General features: G+C 40.9%; 1 protein-coding gene across 4 annotated transcripts in view; it reads right to left on the reverse strand.

Moving 5' to 3' along the window:
• DIP2C (DIP2 acetate--CoA ligase C (putative)) overlaps positions 1–16,823 on the reverse strand; it is a 308,258-nt gene that overhangs the window by 18,691 nt on the left and 272,744 nt on the right. For all 4 annotated transcript variants that reach the window (XM_073002910.2, XM_073002909.2, XM_073002908.2 and 1 more), the window contains 3 exons: positions 16,393–16,523; positions 12,462–12,630; positions 7,155–7,325 (listed from right to left, as the gene is read on the reverse strand). In XM_073002910.2, the coding sequence (XP_072859011.1) occupies positions 7,155–7,325; positions 12,462–12,630; positions 16,393–16,523 (471 nt within the window). The remainder of the gene's footprint in view (positions 1–7,154; positions 7,326–12,461; positions 12,631–16,392; positions 16,524–16,823) is intronic.

The raw sequence follows: 16,823 nt of genomic DNA on the forward strand, positions 1-16,823 counted from the left end.
TTGATGAAAGGATGGCTCATTTTTGATGAAGCCAGATCATTAGGATAGTCTAATTTCTCATTCTCTTCCTACACAAATGCCAGCACTGAAACATGTGAATAGTGCAGGAAAAACCAGGTGGTTTTTAAATGCACACTTTTAAAAATATGCATACATTTGACAACATGCACCCCTGCAAATGCAAACGATCTCCAGACTCCCATCTAGTCTGTCCCACTGTTAGGAGTGGAAAAGTTTGTATTTTAGGGAACACAAAAATCCCCTACCTGCTCGGCCAGTTTCCCCAGCCTGTGTGGCTACAGCAGCAGGAATAGGAGGGAAACGGGGGAAAGGAAAGACGGTAATACATGGAAAATAATAATCATAAAAAAAAGGATTGAGGGTGGAATGGAAGTTGGGAGGAAAATAAAAAGAGGATAATGCAAAAAGCAGGGGGTAAAATAAAAGGAAAAACCATGTCAAATACAGAAATCTTACAAATTAAGCCATTATACTATTTAAAGGTTTAAAATGAAAAAACAAAAATGAGGTGTCAACATTTTAGTACAGCAAACAGAAGAGACAGCAATAGACTTGCTAAACTGTGACAAACAGAGTGAAGCCATTTAAGAGACAGTATAGACGATATTGTTAGTGGACAGTGTGATCCAAAAACTCGTTCCAGTGTTCAAGTACAACATAAAGGAAACACTACAGCTTCTCTCACCATTTCCCAGACTTCCTAGAGACATGGAAACACAGGCTGAGACACTTTTCACTCTAATACTACTATATTTGAAAAGTCTTTCCTTTTCTCTCTGAGAGCTGCCTACTTTGGCAATGACCCAATTCCCTTCTGTTCCTATACGAGTCATTGTTTTGATCATACTTTCTGACTTTAGCTAGGTAATGACTGTGATGACTGAATTTCTCAGTCTCGGTACAAAGACGTGAATGACTTGTACTTGAAAAGGCCAGAGCACTGAATTTTCCAAAGACAGAATGGACAGAAATCCACATTTTAAGCTACTTAAAGATTGTGATTCCCCAAAACTCTATTAAAGACAAAATCATCACTGTATCATGATAAACAAATTATTTTATATACATATATAAAAGAATTTGTTTAATAGAGTTTTGGGGAATCACAATCTTAAGTAGCTTAAAATCCAAGTTAATTACACTAAGAGGTTTCTGAACATTTCACTCATTTTGCAACAACTATATAACAATACAGGTACAAACAACTACAAACTACTTGTTCCCCTACAGCAGTGGTTCCCAAATCAAGAACATATGGGGATCTAAGATTGGGAACAACTGTCCTTGACCACTCTTCTGTTGTGGAAAACAGACATTTACTTACTATTCCCTCCCCCCATCTAGAAAGAAGTTCAACCTGCTGATACTACTGAATAAATTACAGCCCCCTTCCAGTAATGAAAAGAGAAGCACAATTAAATTATAGAATAATTCAGTCACATGGAGAAAGTCTTCCACATTCACCTCCTAGATTGCTGTATTTTAAATGCAAGCTGAAAATGAAATATGTACCAAATATTTTGGAGTATCATCAACAACACAATAGGTTATGGGGTTAGCAAGCAGTGCTCCCAGAAAGAACCATGTGTAATTCCCAGATGATGTGAAATGATTATGTGCCAAGTCTGTAGCTGTATAGTATTTCTGGCCAGTAATTTTGGAAAATGAGGCATGATTGACAACCTCTCCCTTTTCAGTGTGCTCTTTGACAAAATTAGTTCTTGAAAGGGGCATAGATCTTTTTCTGGCATTAGCAAGATCCCACTATGATAAAAAGTTTGCATGGACAATGTGGCCGAGTTCTCAATAGAGCGGAAACTCCATGCCTGAACGGTACCTTCCAAGGCTGAAGGTGGAGGCTCTATGTACTTGAGTAATCCTTCATCCTAGAAATTCCCTCAGATTATAGTTAAGTATTAGGGGAAGATGCTCTTGTGCACTTTTCCTCCCTGACCTGCTAATTTTCAACATGTAGGAATCTCTCCTCCCCTTTGATGGATTCATATAGCCCGAACACAGCCATAACGATGGTAACTCAATCATGAGGCAGAGGACTCTGTTCTCCACAGTTTTAATTTCTCCAAAGCAATCTGCAAAATACTCATTGTATTTACTGTTACAGCATGTCCTCACCTTTAGGTCATCAGCAGGTGGCAAAAGCTAGGAATATCTGATTCACATGGTCGATGGAAGCACAGCCTGAGTCAACTCGCTGTTCACTGCTTCATCATAATATGGCCAGCTAGCTTGTGGCAGACCAGTCTGGTGTATTTCAGTTTTAATGTCTAGACATTTCTATGAGTCTTCTGTGCCATCAAGTTGGAATTGATGTACAGTGACCTTAATAGGATTTTCAAGGTAAGCAAGATATTTAAGAAGTTGCTGTTTATTCACTCTGTCTACTGTACCACATTGGGTTATCCTAGACATTTATAATCAGAAGCAAATCCCCACTGTGTTAAATGGGGTAAGTCTCAATCCCTTACGGCTGGTCCCCTCCCTGCCTTCTGTTCACTCCTACAAATCTGAAATGGAAGCCTGCATATAGATAAAGGATACCCTGTGTGGTGTAGTGGATAGCATGATGGATTAGGGCTCAGGCAGTCTGGATCTGAATCTTCACTCAGCCATGGGAGCTCACTGGGGGGGGGGGGGGAGTGGTAAAACCACACAAATATCTCACTTACCTTGAAAGCCCTACTAGGGTTGCTATAAGTCAGTTCCAACTTCACAGCACAGAATAACACAAGAATATAGATAAAAAGGCAGCAAAACCTTTAAAATTCTCTGATTCATTGAGCCACACATCAGTCACCTTATCTTAGGTAAAGGTTCCCCTGGACATTTAGTCCAATTATGTCCGACTCTAGGGGGCGGTGCTCATCCCCATTTCCAAGCCATAGAGCCAGCGTTTGTCCAAAGACAGTTTCCGTGGTCATGTGGCTAGCGCGACTAGACACGGAACGCCGTGACCTTTCTTCTGTGGTGATAACTATTTATCTACTCGCATTTGCATGCTTTCGAACTGCTAGGAGCTGGGACAAGCGACGGGAGCTCACTCCGTTGCGGGGATTTGATCTTACAATGGCTGGTCTTCTGACCTTGCACCGAAGTGCCACCACATCCCCCACAGTGTCTTGGCTATAAATAATTAGGCAGCCAATGTATATGAAGCTGAAAGGGACTGGACTTCTGTGGCTAGCTCTTTATATAAAGCAAAGTTGTGTCCCAGTATATTCTTGAAATGCACACATTACAGGTGAGACTGATAATACTGGGAATTATACCTTTCGGAAAACTTATCTGCTTACTAATGATCTGACTGAAATAAATAACTTACAAGGAATCACAGGAGATAGAGAAATTTAAAAATAATTGAAATATTACAACATTTAAGTAATCTAACCAACTTGTGCTAATAGTACAAAATCACTTTCTTATATCTCCATTGTTTGCCAGTAAACAAACAACAACATATACTATTTCTCTTCGCTGAAAAACTTTAGTGAGTAGTTTGGATACAGCACAATGTAACTTTCTTGCACTACCTCTTGCAATGTCAGAATAACTATCATGTTGCTCAGTCTCCAGCAGGAAAGGAATGAGGAGGAGGAGGAGGGGGTAATATCCTAGCTTTGTATTATTTTTCACAAAGAAGATCAGGTGACCCAACTCATTCAGAAAAGGGAAGCTCTAGGTAAAAGACTTAAGCCCACCCTCCTACACAACACACAAAAACATGCACACGTATATTTTACTTGTAGTGACCAGCATGGAAGGCTGTAAGGAATGGCTTTTGATAATACAAGCGATGTAATTCTATAATTTGCTCAAAGTACCTGTCTAACTTTATGTTTCTTTTTTATCTCTTCTTCTTCACCATTATGTCTATCAAATATTGTATGTTTATCAAATATGCACGCTTATCAAAGAATGGCCACATTCTGTTTTCCAAGATGCAAAGCTGACACATACATGGACAATTCGTCTGAATACGTTTCATATTTGTAAGTCGTGTCTCCTCAGTGGAGAAACCAGAGGTTCGGCACAGGTGTATAGGGAGTAAGGTTGTTGGTTGCAATAGCTCCACCTTACACTGAGGAAGATCACTGGTCCATGTAGCCAACAGTTCTTTGTTGGGGCTGGCAGAACATCTAGCATTACAAGCAGATGTCTGTCCTATCCTTGCTCTTAAGAAACCAGAACTTAAGAGACCTTGTTTCTCTAATAACTGATCATGCTGGTTATTTGATTCTGGGAGCTGTATTCCAAAGAAGTAACTTTTGCAGACTCTGCCACTAAGGGTATAAGAGGGTAAATGTAGCATCCTACACATATGGAGATCTATCCATGTACATGCACCCAAGTTGATGAACAACATTTAATACGCATGACGCACTTAGCTCTGGGATAATGATGGTAACCTACAGCTTTTTTTAAAAATCTACCTTCTTTGATTTACACAGCATTCTGGGCATCAATCATTTTTGAAAGAGACTGTTAGAAGGGAGCAGTAGCTGGTGGTACATCTACACTGTGACAGATTTAAGATGTTCTTTGCAGTGCATGGGGCAGTATGCCACAACAGTCTCATTCCTTCCTTCAGCCATGAACTACTTCTGCAGAGAATCGTGATGTGCAATACAGTTTTGCCACAATAGCAATATTGTTTCCATAGTAAAAAGTCTTCAACTTCAATTAATAGGCTAATTCATCCTATTTGTCATTGCCTCTCAGAGAAAGGAACTGTTCTAGTAGGCATTCAAAAGTGTATCAAGAAAAAATACCTAATTACAGCCAGAAATATCTACCTCAGTGGAAGGATACCCAGTGGGTATGGCTAGAACAATGCATTTTCTCATCAACTAGTGTTCTCACTAGTGTGGGTAGGCTCATTAATATAAAAATATTTTTAAAGTGAAAATGAGGTTTATGCAAAGGAAATCTCTGAGCCAAGCTATTAACTGTGCAACTTCAGACTCAAGTGTTAGAAATCTTGCAGATTTAAAATGTGAACATACTGAATGATTTGAATAATAACCAGCAGAATTTCTATCTTTGGTGGATTCCCTAACACTCACTAATTTTTCCGGGCTCCTACATCCAGATGATTAATTACAATGAAATATAGAGAGCTGTCTTATAGTGGCAAAAATCCTCTTACATAAAATTATGCCTGTGCAAGCGGATGATGTCATCAGCCACTGGCTTTTACTAGACATTAGAAGTTTCCTGTCTATTCCATCCCTCACCCTGCAGGTTTTGAGATTCCCTTGGGACTCTTTTGATCTGGGGAAGCCCTTGAGGTGATAAGCACAGGGGGAGCCTTTAATGTCCAAAATCTGCTGCTGACAGTCCTGCTGCTGGAGGGATTAGTGGTGATGATTTTAAGGCATTGAAGGCTCCCAGCCCCAATACACTAAATGTTTTCTCCAGGTCAAAACAGATTCTAAGGGAACCTTAAACCTGGGAGGAGGGAGGGGGGAGAATAAAAAAAATTTAATGACTGATAAAACTTTACACAAGAGGATTCTGGTAAATGAGTCAGACCATAGGTCGAATTAAAAACCCAGCTCATGTCTTGCAGAAACAAGACTTCTTTTACTGAGTCAATCCATCTCATGGTGTGTCCAAAGTACGATCATTTCATGTTAGTTGTGTGAGCTTCTAGTGAGAGTCCAGGCTTGATTTGATCTAGAACCTACATATTTGTCTTTCTCACATTACACAACACCCATAAGGTTCTCCTCCAATTCTACATTTCAAATGAATCCATTTCCCCCTATCAACACTCTTCCATTTAACATCTCTCAGATTCATATATACTAATCAGGAATGCAACATTACAGGTGACCTTGGTCTTAGCCTCCAGCAACATAGCATTTACAGTGTTTTCTAGTTCCCTTTCTTAGTCTCGATCTTCTTTTGGCAGCACAACATTGTACTGTTTTAAAACACAGCTAAAGCAAAGAGAGAAAACTCGCAGCCCATGCGTTAGAGATGATCCTGACCCGCTCTAAATATTCCACTATGTTACAAACTCCAACACTTTTCTTATTGCTCTGGATTAAAGATCTTGATCACAAATTAATGAGAACTTTGATAAGAAAAAAAAACATCAGCACCAGGTATAGTAGACTCAATTCTAGATCACTATGGATCACTATTAAAACCTTTATAAAGAATGCAAAACTCCTTTATAATTATAATTCTTTTATGAGGTCCACATGCATTCTGAAGTGATTTATCTGAGGTAAAAACTGTACCATATATTCTTCCTGAATTATTTGGGCCTGGAATGTGACGTTTAAAGGGTTTAAGGAGAACACCACCAACAGCTAACAGATATAGATTCAATATAGTCTGAACAACTTAAAATAAATAGCAATAAAGCACAGGAAAAACTTCCAAAACATTGAAATCCCTGTTACACAGGAAAATGAAAAAAGCTGGACATAAGGTAGCATTAGAAAATGGTGTTGGACCTCCATTCCCATTCTCCCCAGGAACATTTTATTCAGAGGCTTTATTACTTTCTTTATGAATAACCTTTCTCTCACACAACATCAATCAACAGGAATGATGTTAAAAAAAGAAAAAAAAACCACAACCCTATTGTTTAGTTAAACCTATTTTTTAGCCAGAAACCCTGAAAAATGGCCCTTCACTCCAATATAGACATTTAAACTATCTTTGATACAGGCAACCAAAGTGATAAAAGAAATGAAACTGATTTTAAATCAATTTATTCATATTATATGTGTAAGTCGCATGTCCATATCCATTCACTATTCTACAAATAAGAAGAAATCAATTGGAGATATTACACGTAATGTACTAGAGAGAAGAACGATGACCACATTAAGAAGTTCGACTTCAGAAGTTATAAATTTAGTAACTCTAATTTTGCTGTTTCACATCCCAAGTCCAGGGCAGAATAAATGCTATTAAATGTGATGTGAAGGCTTTATGGAAAAGGTTGATTAACAAAAACATAGGAAAAAAAGAGAGAATATTTCTTGCAATATGGAAAAGGAACGTTAAGTGCCACATGCATTTGGTTAACCAAGCTGTCTTGTGTGAAACACAGCCGTTCTCTTACAAGCAGTGCTGTTCTGAAGATTCTGCCTCACCTGTAAACAGATAGCCAGGTTAACTCTGCAGCCAAATGACGTGCTGACAGCCCGGGGGTGTAGGCCCAGGTCCTTAAAAAGCTTTGAGAAAGACTGTGTTAGAGCTATTCTGGGCCGTTCTTCTGCCACAACCACACATGTCCGCACTCTTGAGAGGTCCAGTCCCCTTGCCTGAAAAGACAGTGCAAATGCAAATTATATCCCAGTAGTATTGATGTTTCGTCAGGTTATTGTTTGTATTTGAGCAGAAAAAGAAATATCAAATGGGGTGATGGGTCTAACCTATTCAGATAATTTATTCCCCTGCCTGGACTCTGAATTGGAGCAAGGATGTGAAATGTAAAAGAACAAAGTCTGTATTATGATAAGTACAGTCAATAATAGGGTCACAGTTGCCTCATACTGAGTTATCATTGGCCTGTATAGCCCAGCAGTGTCATCTCACAGTGGCAGAAGTTATCCAAGGTTCCAGCCAGGATTCCATTCTCTTCCTATATATGTATCCTTGGTCTTCCCTAAGGGTCTTCCATCCAAGTACAGACCAGGCCAAAGCCGGTTTAGCTTCCAAGCCAACAAAACCAAGTGTATTCAGTACAGTATGATGTTAAACTTTAGGAAGTGGTTAGGATTTTATCATTTTAAGTTTGCTTTGATTCCTTAAACTAATCCTTAAAAATTATGAGGTATTTAGAGACACATCTAAACTCATCTGGACATTCAAGAGCTGTGAACGATGAAGGAAAGAGGGACTTCACAATTTAGCTTTGTTCCTTCCATTTGCTACATCCCTATGTTAATCACGAAGATCTGCGCTGGAGAGATGACAGCTTTGGATGGATAAAAGGCAGTCATAAAGCTCCTTGTGATCAGGAAGCTTACCTTGATGTGGTAGCGTTCCCAGTCACAAGGGGCTCAACAATTATGCTCCTTTAAACGCACTTACTTATTCTGTGCATAACTTCCCTGTAAACATGAAGAAGTCATGAGATGAGGAAGCAGAACAGAGGGGGAAGTGTTCATCCCTGGTCTTTTTGAACATTCAAACTGGGTTGTGGATACTGAAAAAAATGCTGAAAGTTGCCCTGAACCCACAAAACAGGGCAGGCTTGTAAATAAAAAGAGTCACTTTGAATACAGTCTATAAAAATACAGTCCATAAAACTGCACCAGACAAGCGAGCGCACCACTCTGAGGCCTTCCCAAATGCAATCACATAAACCTAAACTGTAACCTGAACCACTAATTTCATTTTGACAGGGTGCAAATCTAATCAGCAAACAACATGTGCTAAATTAAAATACTGTATACCATAGTGTAGCTGCAATTTCCCATTCACGGATTGCTGCCTTGTCAAGAAGGGAAAGAATTTCAGAGAAGCAGCTATTTAGAATGCATCTAGATCTAGAATTCCCTTCATGGATTGCTGCCTTGTCATGGCAAAGGGTCTTGAGTAATTCAGAGAAGCTATGGGCTATGCCATGCAGGGACACCCAAGACGGGTACGTCATAGTGGAGGGTTCTGACTAAATGCGATCCACCTGGAGCAGGAACTGGCAAGCCACTCCAGTATCTTTGCCAAGAAAACTCCATGAACAGAAACAAAAGGCTAAAAGATATGACGCTGGAAGATGGGACCCTCAGGTCGGAAGGCGTCCAACATGCTACTGAGGAAGAGAGGAGGACAAGTGCAAGTAGCTCCAGAGCTAATGAAGTGGTTGGGCCAAAGCTGAAAGGACGCTCAGCTGTGGACGCGCCTGGAAGTGAAAGGAAAGTCCAATGCTGCAAAGAAAAATACTGCATAGGAACCTGGAATGTAAGATCTATGAACCTTGGTAAGCTGGAGGTGGTCAAACAGGAGATGGCAAGAATAAACATTGACATCCTGGGTATCAGTGAACTAAAATGGACGGGAATGGGCAAATTCAATTCAGATGATTATTATATCTACTATTGTGGGCAAGAATCCCATAGAAGAAATGGAGCAGCCCTCATAGTCAACAGAAGAGTGGGAAAAGCTGTACTGGGATACAAACTCAAAAATGATAGAATGATTTCAATACGAACCCAAGGCAGACCTTTCAACATCACAGTCATCCAAGTTTATGCACCAACCATCGATGCTGTAGAGGCTATAATTGACCAATTCTATGAAGACTTACAACACCTTCTAAAACTGACACCAAAGAAAGATGTTCTTCTCATTATAGGGGATAGGAATGCTAAAGTAGGGAGTCAGGAGATAAAAGGAACAACAGGTAAGTTTGGCCTTGGAGTTCAAAACGAAGCAGGGCAAAGGCTAATAGAGTTTTGTCAAGAGAACAAGCTGGTCAACACAAACCAGATGTTTTCCAACAACACAAGAGGCGACTGTACACATGGACATCACCATATGGGCAATACCAAAATCGGATTGATTATGTTCTCTGCAGCTAGAGATGGAGAAGCTCTATACAGTCAGCAAAAACAAGACCTGGAGCTCATTGTGGCTTTGATCATCAGCTTATTTAAAAACTCAGGCTTAAACTGGAGAAAGTAGGAAAAACCACTGGGCTAGTCAGGTATGATCTAAACAAAATCCCTTATGAATACACAGTGGAAGTGAAGAACATATTTAAGGAAGCAGATTTGATGGACAGAGTGCCTGCAGAACTCCCTGGAAGGACATATCCTGAAGCTGAGGCTCCAATATTTTGGCCATCTCATGAGATGAGAAGACTCCCTGGAAAAGACCCTGATGTTGGAAAAGTGAGAAGGCAAGAGGAGAAGGGGACGACAGAGGACGAGATGGTTGGACAGTGTCATCGAAGCGACCAACCTGAATTTGACCAAACTCCAGGAGGCAGTGGAAGACAGGAGGGCCTGGTATGCTGAGGTCCATGGGGTCACGAAGAGTCGGACACGACTTAATGACTAAACAACAACAAAGCTGCAATTCTCCATTGTGGTCTCTGTGGATCACACAATTGGATTTGTGTCTGCACAGAGCCAGGCCTCAGAATGTTCTAGAGCTGAGTGCTCTGTTTTTGGTGGGAACCCCACCCATTATCCCCATTGCACATAACTAGCACTCCCCAGCAGACTCCTCAGTTTCTTTTTGTTTACCAGAATGTTAAGATCTTGGAACAGTTGCCCCCTTTTCTAGGGCTCAACAACAGGGCACTGCAACACAGAGAGAGAGAGAGAGAGAGAGAGAGAGAGAGAGAGAGAGAGAGAGAGAGAGAGAGATGGGTGGGGGAGGAGAAGCAAAGTTTTCCAAGCAGCACGGTGAATGAGTTGCAGAATGGCTCCTATTTTGGATTTAAGTTGACACCCTTCTTGCAAGCTCCTTTCCTCCAAGACCATATTTCTTGTCCTGATTTCAAAGTTTATCTGGCACCGTTTCTCTATTACCACCTGCCTTCCTGATTGGGGAGTTAGTTGGCTTGCTTACCTTTTTGCATGTAATCAGGTTTAAAGAATGCCAAAAGCCTACTGCAAAAGGTTTGATGATATAAACTACTATTTAGTAACTGATTGATGAGAGACCTTTTTTGTGTGGAACCTCTGTGCTTGTCTTATCTGCTTTAACAAAGATCATGATGGTTTACAATTTTTATTTTAAAAAAGCTATAGAAATGTGAAATAAAATAGTTAACAAATCTAATAAAATTACTAAATGTCAGCAGAACAAATTATACATATTTTTTTAAAGTAGCAGGGATTAAAAGAAAAGACAGATGCCTTTACACGCCTAACTTCTAGAGTGGTTGTATAGACCAGATAGGCGAGATACAAATCAAACAAATAAATAAATATAAATAAAAGATACATTGGCTGTAGTGCATTAGAATTTAGCAGAAACCTCTCTCTTGCTGGCAGAGATGTCCTTTTGCTATCTGACAATAATCTTGTCAGCAGAACTGGTCTGCTAGTTATGGGTTATCAAGGGAAGAGTAAAAAGAAAGAAAAAGAAAAAGACCTACAAGGTACAGAGTGAGGGAAGAACCAAGTTACACCAGAGTGGATAGAGGCCCATGTTGTTAAAAAAAAATCAGAATGGGCGAATGATAAATCTTGAGTAATTTCCAACATCCCAAATGGTAGGAGTAGTCTCTTGGTCATCTTTGTCAGTCAAGGACTGCATTCAAAGAAAGGAAAGATCTGCTTAATGACTCCAAACTACAGTGGTGCCTCACTTTACGATTGCCCGCATTACGACGAATCCGCTTTATGATGATCTTTTTGCGATCGCAATTGCGATCGCAAAACGATGGTCTAAATGGGGGAATTTCTCTTTGCAATGATCGGTTCCCTGCTTCGGGAACCGAATCTTCACAAAACGATGATTTTCCAACAGCTGATCGGCGGTTTCAAAATGGCTGCCGGGTAAATAAAATGGCTCCCCGCTGTGTTTAGGGACGGATTCCTCGCTATACAGGCTGTGAAAATGGCCGCCGTATGGAGGATCTTCGCTGGACGATGAGTTTTAAGCCCATTGGAACGCATTGAAAGGTTTTCAATGCATTTCAATTGGCTTTTTATTTTCACTTTACGATGTTTCGCTTAACGGCGATTTTCCTGGAACGGATTATTGCCATTAAGTGAGGCACCACTGTATAAGTGTGTGCATGTGTGTACAAGAAGGAAGCATGCAAACCTTCTGGGGTGGACAGGTCTACAACTCTCTCCATAGAAGCACCTGTTCCATTATTCAGTGTGGGAACTGGGATAAACAGAGGGCCGCAAATAGGACTGTCATGGTAAAAGCCACATTTTCATGCCTATAGTTCTGTTATATCTGGATGTATAACAGACATCAGGATAGGCCATGGTATGAGGTTCTTGCCTATGGTCAACTCAAAGAAACCCTTGCTGGATCCTGGCTAGAAGCACTATCTTTACACCTTTCTCCCCAGCTCACAGGTAAGACTCACTCCGCCCCACCCGAGGGATCACATTCTCAGCAGGCCTCATGCAGGCTACATAAACTCACAGAGGTATATGGTAAAATAGATGGTGAACAACAGAAAATCTGCTTATATGAATAGCAAATGATAAACTGCAAAAGTAAGCATCCCGGTGTAAATTTACGTTGCGGTCCTGCCTGCTGGAAATAACCAAAGAACAGCAAGTGAAAAGGCTTTTTAGAAAGAGGGATTCCACTGACTCTGCTGGAGATTTCTCTTACTCTCCGATTCATTTCTTTTCAATGAATGCATTCTGACTCAAACAGGAGGCGACACAATAGTGCTACAGAACGGAATAACACACGGAGAAGGAAAAGTGAGGGGAAAGGAGAACGGAAGAGAGAACACTTCACTTCCTTACCTTGAGAGATTCTGTTTGTGAACCAAGACCCTTTGTACAAAGTTCCATGACAGAATAGGAGCAGAAGGTGTCTCTCACTTTGTACTGACTCACAGCCAGGAGCCAGAGAGCAGGCGTGGTCTCCAGTTCTGAGGGAGGAATCAAAATAGACTGGTGTCCCGAATAAACGCTGCAAAGATACAAGATTCGTTAAAACACACACCTGGAAATCTATCTTGTGAGACCAGAAAGTGGCAAATGGAAAAAAGGAAGTTATTTTATGCAGTTTCAGTGACACTTGTGCTTGCCTGCTGCTGCCATCAATGGCTACCTCCTGACTGAGCAACTTCCACATATCTAAGGCATGGGTTTAAGCAGACAGCTCAAGTAAGCTATCGGTCCCTTTTGCCGAATTTCTTATGTGGTAACTCTGATAATCAAGAGGTGGCTTTACAAGAGGAACCGCACCTCAGTGACAGAGCACCTTCTGAGGAGAGATAGTCCCAGATCCAATTCCCACTATTTCCTATTTTAATTACAAGCGATGGAAAGGTTCTCTCTTTGAGGTTCTGGGGAGCTACTTTTACTCATTACTAGGCCTGCACAACAAATACTTGTATGCCTGCCTTACATCCAATCACCTTCCTTTGCTCCAATCTAACTTACCGGTAGTACTTTTTACTACAGGATCTCATTCCCTTCCCCTCCTCCCTATACACACAATACTTGATGACCACATACACAGTAGAATAAATGACCCACCATACTTGAGGTATGACAGAGCCAGCTTCAAATCACCTTGCCTTAACCTAGCCCAAAATCTGCACAACAGTGAATGCCTAGGCTCACTTCTTAACTTGCAGCAATTTGCTGCTGTGGTTGACACCAATTTGTGTTATCTTTGCAGAAAAATTCAATAGGATCTGGGCTGATTCATTCAGTTGAGTTCAGCTGTGAGCTGCAAGTATATGAATAACCAAACTGCACACATGTCTGACAGGACAAACCTTTCTTGTCAACAGGATGTTACGTTCATAAGGTAAATTGACCCTGGGTGACCAGAACGGAGTTCAGGTAGAAAGGAAACAGAAGGTAGTGACTGGGTAAGACCAAGGCCTCTAAATCTGGGCAGGGAAGGCTCTGGTCCCCCAAGTGAACTCTTATTCCCATCCGACCGAGGCATTTAGCCAATGGGGAGGGACGGTGGGATCAGAAAGTTGTCAATATCTGGACAACAAAGGTCCCCCAAGAATGCTCAACATATTAAGAAGATGGGAAATTCTCTTATACAGAGGAATTCAGAGTTGTTTTCACTGTGTAGCGATTGCCCTCCAGGTAGGTAAAGAGTTCTTTGCCAGCTCTACCTGGACACCCAGACACTGAATCTGGGACCTCTTGTGTACGAAGCATGTGCTCTGCCACTGAGTTTAAAACCCTTCTCTCCTGTAGTGACAATGCTCATTTTTGTAGGTTCATTCAAATTTAGGAGACAGGCTTACCACTGGAACATTTACTTTCCAGTCAAGTAAACAAACAAATAAAAGACATATACTGTATAATAAACATTTATTCCTCACTCTTGAGTCCAAAGGCTGTTTGAGAATAGCGGAACACTGCTAAGACATGACAAAGAACAACAGGGTAAAGTAAAGCAGCAGCATCCATCCAGTTTTGAAATTGAAATAAGCTAAACCTCAACAATGGAATAGAGCTAAAATAACTGACGACTGGATTGGGTAAAAAGACGTTCACCTGTTGCAAGAAACACATCTAAGTCAGTGCCTGGTGAGACTCTCTGAAGGCAGCATAACATATTCAAGTCATTTTAGAGGACTCAAAACAAAAAGAATTTAGCAGCTGGTTGTTGTGGGTTTTTCGGGCTCTTTCGCTGTGTTCTGAAGGTTGTTCTTCCTATCGATTCGCCAGCCTCTGTGGCCGGCATCTTCAGAGGACGGCACTCTGTGCTCTGGTCTGTCTTGGTTGGAGCTCAGTTGGAGTGCTGCCCTCTGAAGATGCTGACCACAGAGACTGGCGAAACGTTAGGAAGAACAACCTTCAGAACACGGCCAAAAAACCCACAACAACCATTAGATCCCGGCCGTGAAAGCCTTCATGAATACATTTAGCAGCTACTTAAATGAAATTATTAAGAGATTATCACATCACAATGGAACCCAGCCTTTACACATTGAGGAGACAAGCGTCAGTGAACTCACGTTGGCCTGACTGTTGTTGTGCCCAGAATGCATCAGTCTTTGACAAAGATCCCAAGGGAATCTTGCTGGAGCATGTGGCCAATTGATAGGAACGAAGAGAATGTTCGACAAGAGGTCTATTGCTCTGCTTTGCAAGGTTTCTTTTCATTATTATTTTATACCCTTTGGGACATAAAATAAAACACAAAACTTTGCAAAAACCACGCAATACACTCGAGACTCACCAAGAGGCCGGCTCCATGCTCCAGGGAGGTTTCCCTTAATGGTTTGTAAGTCTCAGAATGTTGCATTCTGGGACATCACGGTGGAGCAGGCCAGCATAACTTCATAGCATCTACAACATGGATAAACTGTTAAGTTTTTTTTTCTTTGTTTGTCTTTTTCTTTCACTGCTTGGGCCTAGATTGAAACCTCAGATAGGATGGGGTTCAATCACTCCCTGCACTGTTGTAGAAACACTGAGGCACCAATACCAAAACTATATAAAGCAGCAATGCCTGAGTGTCTGATGTTAACACAAATTTAAGTTTACTTTAGATGTGTTTCATGAGCGAAAGGTTACTAAGAGGCTTAAGAGAGCTGAAAAGTGGGTAGGGTAAAGAGTATGGTGGGGTGAAAGACGGAAAGAGCTCCTGGAGTAGATGAGCTCATGTTTATATCATCTTTGCATACATAACACAGAAGTATACTGTGTTATCGTGGACAGTTTGAACAGGCAGAATAGTACCAAGTTTGGCATTGTTTCAGAACTGAATACTGATTAACGAATGATTTGAGATAATCAGCAACCAACACGCCCCTGCATTCTCTGTGCATAAGAAGCTGGGAGAAAGTTTCCTTACAAACAGTCTCTCTCCACAACAAAGAAGCCTTTGTTGCTATTTTCATAGCAGTCACAAAGATGTGAAACAAAGCACAGAGGGTTCACTCCATGCTAGTTGTACAAAGCATGGACACATTGTGATGGGGTGGGAGATATTCTTTACATTATTCTCAGAGCCTTTGAAAAAAGACACTAATATGTAGCTGATAGAGGCGGTTCAATCTTTCTGAAGTAGCAAGTCTTTCACACTACTGGTGTGAACTGGTTGAAATTTCTCGGGCTGTAAAAGTTAAATTTTAGGTTCTAAAACCAATGGATGTAATTATTCAACTGATTTCTTCTCTTTTTATGAAATATTTTTATACGGTACTGAAGTTTTCCATCAAACGTCTGCCTCCCTCCTACTGCAGACATTCATCAGGAAAACAGAACAGAGCTCCTATTTTCCAACTCTGTAGCTGCCAGATCTCTCATCTCTTTCCACATTTTTGAATGTTTCCCGTTATTTCAAAGACCTCATGAAGCAGGAGGAGGAGGAGACAAATCACTCCTCTTTAATACAGCCATATCAAAAGAGAATTCAGTAGCCCCGGGAGAGATCCTGGGAACTAGATGAAATGGAGGGGTCACAGATGCTGCTGCCCCACTGCCTTAATGCCCACAAGACAGGAAGAAGACACTGAGTGAACATGTTGAAATCAAAACCAGCCAGTTTCTTCTAGAGCCTCTAATTCACCCTGTTTTCTCTGAAACACTTGTTATCACATCCTTTAGGAACTGGTTGGTTCTCAGCTTGTGTCTTTTTCCTCTGTGGTAAGTTCACATGCTCACACTTTCAGGCATGTTTCAGCAGAAATGATACTTGAACGACCAAAAAGACATGTTCGATCACAGCCTGGAAAGAGAAACTTACCTACAGAGGCACCAAAGGACAAACCCAAGTCCACAGTAAGGGTCCAAACAGATAGCAACTTCTCTAGAAGGATAAAGCTCACACTGCAGCTTAATAGAACGACAGAAGGCACTCGTGGCTGCATGAGACATCTGGAAGAAGATAATGGGGCAGTCATTAAGATGATGAACTATAGTGATCAGGAAGTTTTGCTTCTGAATGTCTGCCAGAACTGCAGTCAGTGAAAGGATGGATTAAAAATAAGCACCCACCTCACTGCAAAAACACACACCGAGAATGGTTTATATATAATGAAAATTAATACGTTTCCCAAGGGTTGTTATCAGTAAGACAGGAAGAGGAAACAAAGGGAAAACAAAGTGACTCATCAGTGGCTTTGATTTCTAGGTAATCATCAAGAATTGTTAGAAATTAAATATAACACCGAAGAA

The sequence above is a fragment of the Pogona vitticeps genome, chromosome 6 (genome assembly GCF_051106095.1).
Source record: "Pogona vitticeps strain Pit_001003342236 chromosome 6, PviZW2.1, whole genome shotgun sequence".
In the NCBI taxonomy this organism is placed as follows: Eukaryota; Metazoa; Chordata; class Lepidosauria; order Squamata; family Agamidae; genus Pogona; species Pogona vitticeps.